General features: G+C 40.8%; 1 protein-coding gene across 2 annotated transcripts in view; it reads right to left on the reverse strand.

Moving 5' to 3' along the window:
- LOC141272958 (transmembrane channel-like protein 8) overlaps positions 1-15,045 on the reverse strand; it is a 39,455-nt gene that overhangs the window by 18,120 nt on the left and 6,290 nt on the right. For both annotated transcript variants that reach the window (XM_073684187.1, XM_073684188.1), the window contains 10 exons: positions 14,489-14,634; positions 13,337-13,483; positions 13,168-13,244; positions 12,629-12,768; positions 10,159-10,306; positions 9,567-9,737; positions 9,335-9,486; positions 6,026-6,146; positions 1,872-1,969; positions 979-1,162 (listed from right to left, as the gene is read on the reverse strand). In XM_073684187.1, coding sequence (XP_073540288.1) covers positions 979-1,162; positions 1,872-1,969; positions 6,026-6,146; positions 9,335-9,486; positions 9,567-9,737; positions 10,159-10,306; positions 12,629-12,768; positions 13,168-13,244; positions 13,337-13,483; positions 14,489-14,634 — 1,384 coding nt within the window. The remainder of the gene's footprint in view (positions 1-978; positions 1,163-1,871; positions 1,970-6,025; positions 6,147-9,334; positions 9,487-9,566; positions 9,738-10,158; positions 10,307-12,628; positions 12,769-13,167; positions 13,245-13,336; positions 13,484-14,488; positions 14,635-15,045) is intronic.

A 15,045-nucleotide genomic window follows, 5' to 3' on the forward strand; every position in this document is an offset into this window, starting at 1 on the left:
GTGCTATCCATATTGTGCTGTTTAATGGGTTGGAGAAGCTATGACATTTTTTTCTTCATACTAGAAAAATGGGTCCAGCGCACTGAAAACAACATGGACCATTTTAACCAACCGTGAAACAGGCCTACACTAGACGAAAAGTGGGTAAGGCTTTACAACATCTCATCCACAAGCTGCAGAAAAAAATCTGCAGAATAAAATTACTTATTTTGTGTCCAGGATTTCTGATGCAGATTACATACTGCAAATCCACAGCAATTTACAGTCCACATGAAAGGGTTTTCAAAACTTCACCCATGTGTAGAGAAAAAAAATTCTGCATGAAAATCAAAGTAAACTATGGATTTTCAAATCTGTAGCATACACGTTCTTAAGCCTCATTCAGACATACGTGTTTCTATCTGATAGAACATGTACCGATTATAGTCTATGGGAATGTTCACATGTCCATGTTTTTTCATTGACCAAGTTAGTGCAAAAATCATGGAGACATGTCCATTTTCTACCGGCATCATGGATGAAAAGTACAAATCTATGGGTCAGTGAAAATCATGGATGGCTCATGGATGGCATCAATGTTTAGTCTGTGTCCTATCTGTGTGTTTAACATTGCAAATTATGGGAGAATCTTTGTAATTTATTTATACATGCGTGAAAATCACTGATGACACACTGATGGTAAAAACTGACAATGACCAAATACTGATGAAACTCAGATCCAAAACACTGATGACACTCGGACCTTTTTTTTTGCGTAAGTGAGCAAACAGATGACTGAATGAGGCCTTATGGGGATTTTTAGCATGGATTTCATGCAATTCTTTGTGATGCACTAAGGTGAAATCTGCTGTGGATTTCTACTTGTGAACATAGTCTTTGTCTTGTGGATTTTCTATGAGAATCTCACCTTGAATATTGCATAAAGTGCAAGGTAATATAATAATATTTGTACAAGTGACCAAGGTTTTGCCTTCTGACCTTTTTAATATAGAAGGTGATGAAGACGAAGATGAAGTTGAGCAGTGGTAGTAATGGGGCATAGAACATCCCTCCCCATACCAAAGTCTGACCATACACTGCATCCAACACATTTTGGGATAGTTGAAATTTTTCCTTTCCAAGCCAACGGATCACCCAGCACTGGTATCGGGAAAATAGGAAACTGGCAAATAAAAAGGAAAGTATAAAGAGATGGTTGGAACTAGTAAACAGCATTTGGCATTAAACACATATCTAACCATGTCATAAACCCAGTAGGTATATGCATACAACCATACAAGGTCCTAAGATTAAAGGGCACCTGTCAGATGATTTATGCTACCTGAACCACAAGATGCATGAATCAGAGAACAGCCCTTAATTACATGTATGTTTTACTCTGAAACGCAGTGTTTCAGAAAAAAAACCTAGTTGAAAGAGCGGATAGGACAGGGTGACTAGTCCTAGAGTGGTGTTCATGCTGGTTTCTCCTCCAAGGCTATGCTAGATTGATGGGTCTCACTTTTTCACACAGGGCCATGTAGGTTTGGATTTCTTTTCCCCTTGATAATAAAGACCTTCATTTAAAAACTGAATTTTTTGTTTAGTTGTGTTATCTTTGTCTAATATTTAAATTTGTTTTGTGATCTGAAACATTTAAGTGTGACAAACAAAAGAATAAGAAATCAGGAAGGGGGAAAACACTTTTTCACACCACTGTACATAGGTACCTCTTGGACAAGTTATCTCATCCTTAGCGGCTCTTTGAACTGTAGAAGTTGGTCTGTAATTCATGCCCCCTATAGTTCAGGCAGTATGAATCAGTTAACAGGTTCTAAATAAATATTCTAAAGCAGAATACAACAAAAACATTCAAGATGCCCTGTATTTACCTGCGAGGCAATTGTAGAAACAAACACTCTACTAGTAGTTTAAGAAAGTTAAACATGGACAACTTGTAAAATTCTTGCCCCACCGACGTCTCCCAGCACTGTGAGGACAAAGCAGATATATTTAATAACATGTTAAGGGAATGCAGAGAGCAAAAACAAAGAGGTTTTGATTTTTTTTTTCCAAAAACAGTATTACATTTATTCAATGGCTGTGTCGCCAGGAAGGACCCATGAGTTTAGTCTGAAATAATAGACATTTGAGTGACTAAATAAACCACCCTTCACTTTAATATCTCGGAGGCTGCCAATTTTTGGTTCTTCATTGACTGTGTCTGCTATTGCAGCTCACCCCTGTTTAATTTCAGGCATAACTTGTGAAGAAACCTGCAGCTATTTGAATGCAGACAGCATCTTTTAATAGAGCTAGATACCAATGAAATTAATTGTATAAAAGGCAAAGACTGCTATTCTTCTTAACTCGTCCATACACATGCATGCTCAGCTTAAGGCCCCCTTCACATGTCAGTGTCTCCAGTACATGTGGTGACAGTTTTCACAAGTACTGGAGACCCTTACACATGCACATGTCCGTGTGTTCACATGGATTGTATGTCCGTGTAACAGCAGCACGGATGTCAATGTGTCCCACACATTTGCACAAGGATGACATAAAGTGTGTCATCAATGTGAAGTCCATGTGACACATACCGGAATAGCATTCAGAATAGAAATAAATAAATTTTAAAAAAATGGTGTGGGGTCCACCCTTTTTTTTAACAACCAGCTAAGGGAGAGCAGACAGCTGTGAGCTGGTCTTATTATGCTGTGAAGGGCCCAGTAACCATGGATCTTCCCAGGCTATTAATATCAGCTTACAGCTGTTTGCTTAGACTTTACTGGTTATTTAAAAAGAGGACCCTAAAAAAATGACGTTGGGTCCTCCCTTTTTTAATAACCAGCAAAGGCTAAGCAGACACTGCTCTTCACAGCAGCAGGGTTCTCGCGTAGTGCAGTATGAGAACCATCAGTGGCTGCTGCTCCAGTTTCTGGAGTTTTGTTCTCTAAACGGGGCTCCATAAGCTGGACGAAGAATACGAGGATCATCATGGGACCTCCATTTGGACTACAGCGGACCACTGGGGATTATGTTTTTTTAATAAATTGGTGAAAGAGGGAAATTGTCGGGGAGTGATTTTTACAAATAAAGGACTTTTCTGTGTTTGACTATGGGGTTAGTAATAGGGGTGTCTGACAGACACCTCTCCATTACTTACCTCAGGGCTTGTTGTCCACGTCAGCAGCTGACATCAACCACACAATCCCATTACCCCAATTGCCACTACACCAGGGCAATCGGGAAGAGCAGAGGCTAACTGCAAGAACTGGTGCATCTAATGAATGCGCATTTCTGAGGCGGCTGAGTGCTGGCCTTATTAGATTGGAAAGGGGCAAATCTCTAATAGGGGGGACACCACATAATTTCTTTTAAGGTCCTCCCTTTTAAATGACCAGTAAAGGATAAGCAGACAACTGTGAGCTTAGATTAATAGGATGGGAAGCTCCATGGTTATTAGGCCCTTCCCAGCATAATAAGACCAGCTCACAGCTGTCTGCTTTCCCTTAGCTGGTTGTTAAAAATAGGAGGGACCCCATACCATTTTTTTTCATTTATTTTTTAGCTAAATACATGTACAGTAAACTACACACACACGGCACTAATTATGTATCTCACAGACATCTTTCTATGTACCTATCTACATTGACTTGCAAAACTATTCACCCCCTTGGTATTTTTTGTTTTGCTACCTCATAACCTGGAATTTCACTCTTTTTTTTTGAGGGTTTGCATCAGTGCATGTACATAACATGCCTACAACTGTGAACATTTGGCTTTCTTTTTTTTGTGAAGCAAATAACAATTACGACAAAATAACTGTAACCTTCAGTGTGCATAACTACTCACCCCCCTAAAGTCAGTACTTTGTAGAGCCTACAATTACAGCTGCAAGTCGCTTTGAATAAGTCTCTATTACCTTTCCACATCTTGCCACTGGGATTTTTGCCCATTCTTCAAGGCAAAACTGTTCCAGCTCCTTCAAGCTAGATGGTTTACTCTGGTGAACAGCAATCTTCAAGTCTGATCAGAGATTCTCAATTGGATTAAGGTCTGGGTTTTGACTGGGCCACTCCAAAACATTTACAGGTTTTCCCTTAAACCACTCAAGTGTTTCTTTAGCAGTATGCTTTGGGACATTGTCTTGTTGGAAGATGAAGCTCTGTCCCAGTCCCAAATCACTGACAGACTGAAACAGATTTTGCTCAAGACTATCCTTGTATTTCGCACGATCCATCTTCCCCTCGACTTGGACCATTTTCCCTGTCCCTGCTCCCTGGTGTTCTTGGGGTGATGAGTTGTGTTGGTTTGGCGCCAGTCATAGCGTTTATTTTGGTGGCCAAAAAGTTCAATTTTGATCTCATCTGACCACAGCACCTTTCGCCACACATTTGGGGAGTCTCACATGTCTTTTGGTTAACTCAAAACAAAGCTTACAGTTTTTGTGCGTAAGTAAAGGCTTTTTTCTGCCCACTCTTTCATAAAGGCCACCTCTATGGATTGTACGGCTTATTGTGGTCGTATGAACAGACACTCCAGTCTCTGCTTGGGAGCTCTACAGCTCCTTCAGGGTTACCTTTGGTCTCTGTGCTGCCTCTCTGATTAATGCCCTCCTTGCCCAGGCTGAGAGCTTTGGTGGGCGGAACTCTCTTAGCAGGTTTGTGGTACCATGTTGTTTCCATTTGATGATAATGGATTTGATGGTGCTCCAGGGGATCATTAGAGATTGGAATATTTTTTTATAACCCAACCCTGACTTGTACTTCTCAACAACTCTGTCCCTGATTTGTTTGGGGATCTCCTCGGTCTTCATGGTGTTGCTTGGTTAGTGGTGCCTTTTGCTTAATGGTGTTGCAGCCTCTGTGGCCTTTCAAAAAAGGTGTGTATATACTGACCGACCATGTGACACTTATTGCACACAGGTGGACTTCCTTTCACTAAGCATGTGACTTATGAAGATAATTGCTTGCACCGGAAACTTTTAGGGGCTTCATCACAAAAGGGGTGAATACATATGCACATGTCAATTTTTAGTTATTTGATCCCATAAATTTAATTTATGCCTACATTTTTCTCACTTCTCTGCACCAACTTAGACTATTTAGTGCTGATGCATCACACACAAATCGGATTACAAATATATTTAAGCACATAGACACAGTAGCTTGCGAAAGTATTATCTATTCTATATCTTTGCACATCTAACCCCTAAATGTCTGTCATTTCTGTTCTGCGTTCTATTCCAGTACGTGTCACACTGATGGTGCATATGGACAGCACACGGATGCCACATGTATGGTACATATAGACACGGATAGCACCAATACTGTTTTTACGATACCGGCAATATCAGAAAGAGTGAAGGAAGCCTAACTAAGCATCCATGTGTATTTATTTGGGAGAGGGCAATCAGCTACAGTTAGGACATGTGCACAGAAAGTCTTCAAGATTGCAGGGAGAGTCACTGAGGTTTTCCTAGTCAAAGCCACTGGTCATTTTCCTGAAGTGGCCTCACTGGCAGCATCTTTTCCCTGTTATTTCAAATATAAACCTTGAAGCGGTTAAGATAAATAACAAAAGACTGAACACCTGCACAGCAATGTCATTTTTATATTGCTGCGCACTATGTTTATTTTTTACGCCACTTTTTCATGTGGGTTCCTGACGAAGGCCGCCTGAAAAAGACAAACCCTAAAACGCCTCTGGAAGTAGCTTTTTTTCCCCGTGGAAACATTTGCTATTAAAACCCATCAATGAGGTAGTTAGCCTATCCTCTAATGAATATGGATGAGTTAAGAATGTAATTTACAATATTTATCTCCATTTGTAATGTTTCCAAATTTTCTAAAAAGAAACAGACATGGTGGAATGTTGCAGCTAAAGAAAGTGATATTGCCTGTGGGTCCAACCAAAGAAAAAAACACATGGGTGCCCAGTTAACTGCTATGACATTACCAGATGCCATTCTGGGTGTTAGCGTTGCAGGCTACTGATGGCACAAGTGTGCTCTCATAAAGACTCTACAGACTCTGTCGCTCACCTGAAATTTTATATTGTAGCCACAAATCTGACATGGTGCCTTGGAACCTCCTAAGCATAGAATCTTTTGGCCTAGAGTTAGTAAGAAAATTGCCAACGTTCCGAGTCTGAGGAATACATACCTGTGCAAGGAAGGTTTATGTTTAAAACATTTTTATTGCATTTCAAATATAGCAAGAAAAAAAGGCAAAATATTAGAGGTCAAGTATACGCAGCAAAAACCACTGAAAAGGCCAAGACTGTCAAGAAGAAAGCCAAACCCACAGGTAGACCATAGTTGTTAAGTAACCTTCATCCCTAAAGGGCTCTCATTTCCCACAGCAAAGCAGAATCTTACTACATTCACGAGATGAAAGGGAAAAAGACAAGTACAAAAAACTTCCTTGGCAAGAGGCATGCTGAAAAGTAATTCATGGCAGCAAGAAACAAGGAAAACTACAAGAGCGAAACAAAAGTTCAAGTATATGTATTGTAAAGTTACTGGACTGCCAGATAGATAGGAACTTCGTATAATCATTTTATATTCTCGTAATAGAGTTTACCTCCTGAATACATTGTACTCTAGATGGGGTTGTTAATGTTCCTCTAAGGACTCGTGCAGACGGCCGTAGATTTACAGATTATGGCACTCTGAGCAGAGTGAGATCATAGTGTGATCTGATGCTTTCAGATGAAGAAAAGATGGAGAAAAATATTATCGGATTAAAGTCCTGTCCAGGGAAAAAAATCAGACATGTGCACAGCCCCATAGACTAACATTGGTCCGGGTGATATCCGATGTTTTGTCGGATTAATAATATGGTCGTCTGCACGAGCCCTAATAGGGATATATGACAACACAATCTGTGGGCAACAAAAACCTACACACACCATGGACATCCTGTGGGACAAAATGAAGGCCTCACACCACTCATAAGAGACAGCATTAAGGTAAGGGCAGAGAAATGGGCAGAGAGATAATAATAGGGTGCAACTGTGTACAGTATATCAGATCACTTCTAACATCGGGAGCAGTCCATAATCATCACATGGGTAAGCAGAATTGTGCCGCAGTAGAATCAAAGGACCAAAATGCCTTTAGAGGGAACACTGGATAAACATAAACCTTATGATGCTTGTCGTTTTGGCAAATTATATGGAAAAATCACACAAGGCTGATTGTGGTTTGCCAGTCGTTCCATGGTAAGGAACTTAGTGACAAACACACCAACTCTGCCTTTAACAACCTCCTTTTGAGGGTCTATAAAAGAACCTCTAAACTCTCTATTAAAAAACCAACAATATTGCAGTTGTATGGTACAATAGGGGTGGGCACCAGTGCCATTAAAGGGCTAAGGAGAGCGAAGGATAACTGTAGTCTTTTAAAAAAGGACACAGGTAAGAAGATAAGAAAAAGTCTGGAAGATTATAGAAAATCAGGACATTAAAAGGGTGGTCCGACATGCAAAGTAATTTTCATCCTAAATCCCTATCTATTTAAAGCACTCCCATCAAAATTTTTATCCTCTTAATATATTGGAATGTTCTATGAAGAAACAGGGAGTAAATTTCTCTGTATGAGTATCGAGTCACTGCAAAGGTCCGTGGCAGGGGGAGGATCGAAGCAGCTGGGTCGGGAGTTGAAGAGGGGGATAATAAATGCAGGGACAAGAGACTTCCTGTTTCTACAAAGAGCAGAGAACAGAGAACAATTAGCTGGGTAGAAGAGTAAAATGAGCAATTGTAAGTACACAGTGCTATATAATGCGATCATTGCAATATATTAAGAGGATAAAAATGTTGATTTGAGTGCTTCCTTAATGCCATAATCTAAACTAATTTCTAATATACTAGATATTAAAAATTCCCTATCTGTCCCTCACTACACTATCTAGCTGCTTTTCATAATTTTTTACTACCTTTTTTTAATGACACTTCATTTGAGAATCCCAGTGCATGCTGGGATACTCAAACAAAGCGTCAACAGAGGGCAGAGACTGCAGTCACTGCTGCAGCCTCTGCACCCTTCCTAAAACAAAGTGTTATCAGGGGCTGGGCTAGTCCCTGCTCCGTCACAGTCTGATGTGCACAATGACAGCGCACGCACTGTTACTGTGTGTTCTAAGACTACCCAGCAAGCAGTGATGTCACTTGCAGGGGGGCAGCCTTGGTCTCTGCAGGCCAGCTATTCTGACACCGTGCACTAACAGTGTGCTCTGGTACTGACTCGTTACTGCTGATCTGAGCCAGCAACAGAGAGCACGCTGTCATTGTGCACTTCGCACAGTGACAGAGCAGCGACTAGATCAGCCCTTGAAACGGGATGACTGAGATCATTGATGACCCTTTACTTCAGGGAGGGAGCAGAGGTTGCGACAGTATTGTAATTGGAGCTCGAACCATACATCGTAGAAAAACTAAGTATTAAAAATAACATTGAGATGTAGAAGCAACAAAGACAGCATATTAGAATTGCCATCAATAATATTGTGTTTCACTCCTTGAGTTTCACAACAGATATGATCTTTGAAAAGTTAGGCCTTGCAAACTTAAAAGGCGAAAGTGCATAGATCACTTTATCCAATCCTTTAGCTGCCAGTAGTTGCCAGTATGTTGTCTGCTCACTACTGGTAGCTGGGGCTTAGACGTGAAAGAACTCCTCCCAATAACTATTTTATGACATATTCTAAAAGAAAGTCAACTTATAAGGAATGCGTTATCAGAAAATGACCTATTGTTTAAATCAGATTTTTATGCCACATGTATTTTTCATGATCTAAATTTAAAAAAACATAAAAAATTAGAAATTGCGCAATTTCCACACAGTCCATTGGTGATTTTTTAGACTAATACTTCCTTTCAGCAAGAGTTTTCAGCAGGCTAATTATCATCATGACTCCACCTCCAATCACAATGACCTTTGCACATGCTCATTAGTTGCTTCAATACAAAAGATAGGGTCTCAGTCAGTTTATTGCTGTTAATGTACATGTGTATTTTCTGAAACAGGAAGTATGCATCTAGAATAGCCCCGGTAGCCAGTGTAAAAATTGCAAGATTTCTGATTTTTATTTCATGCAAATTATGATATGGAAAAAATATTACCAAAAATTAAAAAAAAAATACATTTAGACACAAAAACGTGAAGTAAACCATAGGTAATTTTTCTGACAACACATTCCCTATAAAGTGGAGTAAGAAGAAGATAAATTCAGAAAAATTAATGTATTAAAAAGGATTAAAGTGAGGAAACCAGTCTAAGACAGAAAAAAAAACATGCTTTGGGAAAGTCATAGTCGTAAGAAGCATGAAAAATTATATTATCAATCACCTGATCAAAGTTAAGGTTATCTCTGCACTTGGGGACAAGCCTTCAAATTTTACCAGGAGCCTGAAGAAATATGGCAGGATCAGAAGAACCAAGGAAATGGCGATAGGCACAACATACTGAGTCACCAGGCTGAGGATTGGATCATCTGGCCTCTGAGGAACACAACGGCAGTAAAAAAAAATGCAGCTCTCTAGGTAGATGATGGACATTTGAAAGATGACATTGTACTCACCTCTTCAAAGTCTTGAGAAACACCTGTGGCTAGATATATCAGAAAAAATCCTCCACCCATTAGAGCCAGGATGATACAGTTGATGAAAACACGCAAAGCAAGAATGCTAGCTCTTTTACTCAGAGATTGTTGAGCCGTTAACCAAAACCAATGCTCCTCAGCCAAATGAGACTGCGAGAAGGGAAGACATTAGAGGACTACCAATTAAATAGATTAAAGACTTAGTTCACACTTTCGTTCGGGAACTCCATTTGTGTGTTCTGTTTTAGGAACAGACAATCAGAAATCATCTAAAAATGGATCAGTTGTAAAACTGATGCACATAGAAGCAGAAGGGTCCTATTGAATATTACGGGGTTCATCTGGGTACCGTTATGTATCAGTTTTTAGAACAGGTAAAAAAAACCTTATAGTGCAGTACTTTTTATCTGTCCTAAAAACTGACACATAACAGAACCCACAAGCACCTCTTATCAGTTTTTGACGTGAATTCTTTTGTCTAGTCCTAAAACAGAACAGACAATCTGAATTCCCGAATGCAAATATAAACCCAAACTAAAACTTTATATGATATGTAGACAGCCGGACAAACCTTGATATGATTGCTGAAATTCTTCTGCTTAAGAATAGATGTCACAGTTCCTCTCACACAGAAATCCCAACCTGAAAACACTTTGCTGCTGATCGAGGTCCTGTACTGTCGGCTCCGCACTCGCCTTTGTGTTATTCCTTTCACCGTACTGTGTGTTAAAAGATCAAGATATGACTTATGACAAGCAAGCACACTGTCTCCGACTGACATTCATTTTAGATTTATTTGTGTAAAAACTATTGTGCTGTCTTATTGCTTTCTAGCACATTAAGAGTGAAGAAATAATGTGTATACGTATAATCCAAATGCAGCAGGAGAAAGGCTATGCTATATCACTGATCTATCATACTGAGTCTGGCATCTCACCTGTCATGACACAGCATTTATTCTTAATGAGGCCAGACATATTTTTCAGTAGATCAGGAGACATAAACCATTGTTCATATGAGCCTGAACGCTGACTCTTGAATTGATGTTTAGCCTTGTGAGACAGAGATGCAGGGTAACTGAACAATTGATGTTTGATAAAATATTGATTACCCATTGTATCAGTCCATGCAGTTTGTTGACCTGCAAACATTGACAAACCAACTATGCAGCTTGATTGAATACTCAAACAATGAGAGTTAACTTCATCCCACCTTCCCTCTGACCTGTTGATGATGGCCTGAAAGACAGATGTGGGTATAAAAACGGACCTCTACCCTTCTGCCGAGAGACTTTAGATGACAGTAGCCAAGACACCATGGCTCCAATCGGAGGAATTCAGATTTGAGACACTCTACAGGAAGTCAGCTTAAGGAACCACGGTCCCAGCTGGAGGAATACAGATCTTAACCATTGACCATCAATGAACCCATGGAGACATTCAGAGAAGCCAGGTTGGGACCATCTGGTCACCTGGCCCAATAAAGACATTTGGAGAAGCCAGGTTGGGACCATCCGGTCACCTGACCCCATGGAGACATTTGGAGAAGCCAGGTTGCGACAATCAGGTCACCTGGCCACGTACCTCAATGGACTGTCAGCTTCCTAAGCTTGTCGTTACCTCCTCTCTGTGGGTGCCTGCCAAAAGCGGGGTGCTACTGGTGGGGGTATTTAGCCCTGGAAGCCCTGAAGTCGCAGCTGCTCTAATCCTGATGAGCCATCGGAAGGGTGAGACTCTGTAATTTGCACCATCTTGTGTATTTGCTGAGAGTGTTCTATATTTTATTGTCCGCTTTGTGGTTCAATAAAGTGTTGCCACACTGTTTTACCCTCACCCTATGTTGTCTGAGTAGTATTTGTCATTTGTAGAAATTGAATAAAGCAGCCTATGGATGTTTAAATTAGATATCTAGTTTTGGTGGTACCCAGAATTGGACAGCTTATTCAAGAGATGGATGCAGCAGTAGTGTATGTATAAATATACATATGCAGCAGCCGCCAACTTAAAGCTTTGAAGTTAAGAGCACTTTAGCGCTCTACAGTATTTGGCAAGGCTAATCTCATTTGCTTGGAATGAGAAGAGTACTACGCTATTGCCAAAGCTTGTCGCTCCTTAGTTACTGCTGTATCTGTCAAACTCAAGTTAATTAAATGTACACGAGCAACTCATCTCATATTACTATTGGTTAAACACTCATTTTCCTAGCATTATATGCCAGGATGGACTTATTTGATTAATTGAACATCAGATATAGGTGAACTCAGATAGTCTTTAAAGGGAATCTATCATGAGTTTTTTGCTGTGTAATCTGACAACAGCATGTTGTAGGGGCTGAGAGCCTGATTCCAGCGATGCGTCACTTACTAGGTTGTATGTTGCAATAAAATCAGTGTTTTATCAGTAAGAGATGATCACTACGGGACTAGGTGTTTTATGCCTCCTAGTCAACTGCCCTGTGTCACCCCGTTCCCTTTCCCCCTGATTAGCAGCTTTCTGTTAATGTACAGTAACACCAAAAACGTCCAATCAGTGTTGTGGAGTGGTGTTACAGAGCTCAGAGTTCTGAATATTTCTAGATCTGCAGCAGAGAAAACGGTGATAGTATCAAAATAAGAGTAAGCAGACCAGGAGGTAACACATCACTGGAATCAGGATCTCAGCCCGCATAGCATGCAGCTCTCATTATACATAGGAAAACCTGGTTACAGGTTCCCTTTAAATGATATTTTGAAATAGACTGACTTTAATCTATGAATTCTAGAAGTGTGATCTTCTATTGGGACAGTGCCAATCCTTTTAGTGCACAGGTAAGGATCTGGGCCTCATGAAAATGAATGTTGTTTGTTGAAAACAATGAAGTTACCCAGTTTTTTCCCTCTTTTAGACACGTCACTCAGGCAGCTAAAATAACATTGGTGGGTGCTCAGAACTGGGAACTCTACCAGTGCCCAACATGAAATAGCACCAGTTCTGAGCAAGGAGCAGGTCAATGTTAGGAGTCAGGCTTAAATAAGGTAAAACTAAGAAGCATAGGGTTTATACCATTGTAAGAGAACAAGGCTACAGATCAATAATAAGAAGAAGGGCGTCAGCAGGTAGGACAGCCGGACACTATAGATATCTTTATATTTCATCACATCAATGTAATGTCCATAGAAAAAGAAGGTGTCCTCCATAAAGCCCTGAAATGTGAACACACAAAGATTAAGTATAACTAACACGTAAAAGACAGTTTACAGATCTATATAAAAAGGGTTCACATCAGAAGTTTGATTCTACTGGGGTGCACCCATAATACAGTAGAAAATCTTCCAAATCAACTTCTATTCGAGTATTGTGTATTTTAGGAAATCAATGGCAACCCAAGCAAGCAGGCTACCATGACCTATTGCTGGTCATTGGGTCATTCAAAGAGTATATGCTAAACCCAGTCAGAATGTACTTGCTGGCCAATGAACGCTGGGAATGGAAAAATGGAAACTAAGGTGTATACCAATCCTACACCTGCAACATGAATGAAAGCACTGCTCACGGTCATCGATAGTATTCGATTATGTAAAATAATGATCATAATTTCTCACTTCTCCTGTGAACACGTCCAAAAGAGTACTCTGCAAAGACTGGCTTTGAAAGTTGACTGACGAGTTTCCACATGGTTCTGATGAGAACATAATAACAGTAATGGAAGCAAAGGACAGATTATAGACATAAAAACAGCCATATTCTGTATTCGTGCGAGTAGATACATACCTATATAGTTGTGGTGGTGTCCTGTCCGATTAACAAATATGGTGGGAAAGATGATCAAACTGGTGGTCAGGACGAGGGAAGCAAAGTTCAAGATCAACAGGAAACGAAGAAACAAGAAATAAGAGCTGATGCTCGCGCCAAACTTAGCTGCAAGGGGATAAGAAAATAGTCATAGATTAGTACCATATGGTCTGGTCTGCTGTGAGAACTATTTATATTGATAGTGTTGGGTATATAGTATTGACTGGGTACATAATACCCTATGCAGGGCTGTCCTACTTTCACATTAGTCATCCTACTGTAAAGATGTCAAAAGTATGAAAGCCACAGATCCTCAAACAAAGCGCCTGCCACATATCCCTCCACAAAAGAGCACCAGCCACAGATCCCATCACACAGCACCTTCTAGAGCTGCCTCCATAAACCAGCCTATACCTGCCACCTCTGCTGGACTTCTTCTTAATGAACAGCTTGCCTGCCATTATTTTATGCATCCTAGACCACTGGGCAAAACTGCATTGTTTACTCGATTATAGCATGTCTGATTGTCACAGGTGTGTCAGGTGTAATAGATAGTCGCTCTGGGTCTGGCTGTAGAAGGTCACTGTGCTTGGCATTGCAGACGCCTTCTTAATCCTTCTTTCTTTAAGACCCAGCGGCGACCTCCCTCCTGCTGCTGATTGACACACCCTTGCATGGGAGTTAAAAATCCTCAGTTTGCTCCAGGCAATCGCCGGTGATACTTCTATGTACAGGCTTGGAGCACTAGCAGTTGGCTAGCGTCTTCTCTGGTGCCCTTGGAGGACAGTTGGAGTTACTCCTCTGGTGTCTGCTCAAGATAAGTTAATCCCCTTTGTTTGTGTACCGTGTTGTGTTTAGTTTGTAGTGGGGCCTGACCAGTGCTCACCCCTCCCCCTCCCTATCTATAGCCAAGTTCTAGGGTCATCCAGGGTTTAGGGTCCTGATCGGCGATAGGTGTGGAACCTATATAGGGATGGTAGGGTAGGCAGGGTGATATTAGATCGGCCTAAGGGTCTCCACTCCCCCTTTCCCTAGTGTTTGGGCTTCCTCCCCCTCTTACCATCGTGTTGCACTTAGTCTTTCCCACACCTTGCGTGACACTGATGCACACTTTTTTTCTGAATCTCTCACCTCTGATTGCAATGAGTGTTTTTTCCCACAATATAAAGCATGAAAGTAATTGTTGCCCCTTGTGCCAAGCTGGCATCACACAATGTTGTTTCTGAGTCCAAGGAGTCCAAAAGCTGGCATTATAGCCTTCAGACTGCTTTAATTCCCTGTAAAAGAAAGCAACTATTACACAATATCATTCTAGAACTATTCTTTTCCTTTAATCCAGAATCAAATTCTCCAGCAAGTATAGTTAATCTGGCACAAGATCAGTACAGCATTTACATCTCAGGAGCTAAAGTTGGTGGAATAGTCTCACAGTTTAGAATGTGGCCTAATATGTGGCCATAATATGTCTAATGTGGGGGCTTCCCAATGCTGCCCTGACAGATGAGGGGTAGATAAGGATCCAGACGTTCCTTTTTTTCCTCCAAGTGATAAGCTGCCGCCAGAAGAGTCTGGCAGCGGTTCTCTCATACAGCACATAATAACGCTAGACCAAGCCAAGTGTTCCTGTGTAGGGGAAGTCAGCAGTGAGAGCTCTATCCTGAGCAAAGCATTCCTGTGTAAGGGTAGTC

This window comes from Phyllobates terribilis, unplaced genomic scaffold (genome assembly GCF_046119375.1).
Source record: "Phyllobates terribilis strain yellow unplaced genomic scaffold, ASM4611937v1 Scaffold_5__5_contigs__length_657084704, whole genome shotgun sequence".
Classification (NCBI taxonomy): domain Eukaryota; kingdom Metazoa; phylum Chordata; class Amphibia; order Anura; family Dendrobatidae; genus Phyllobates; species Phyllobates terribilis.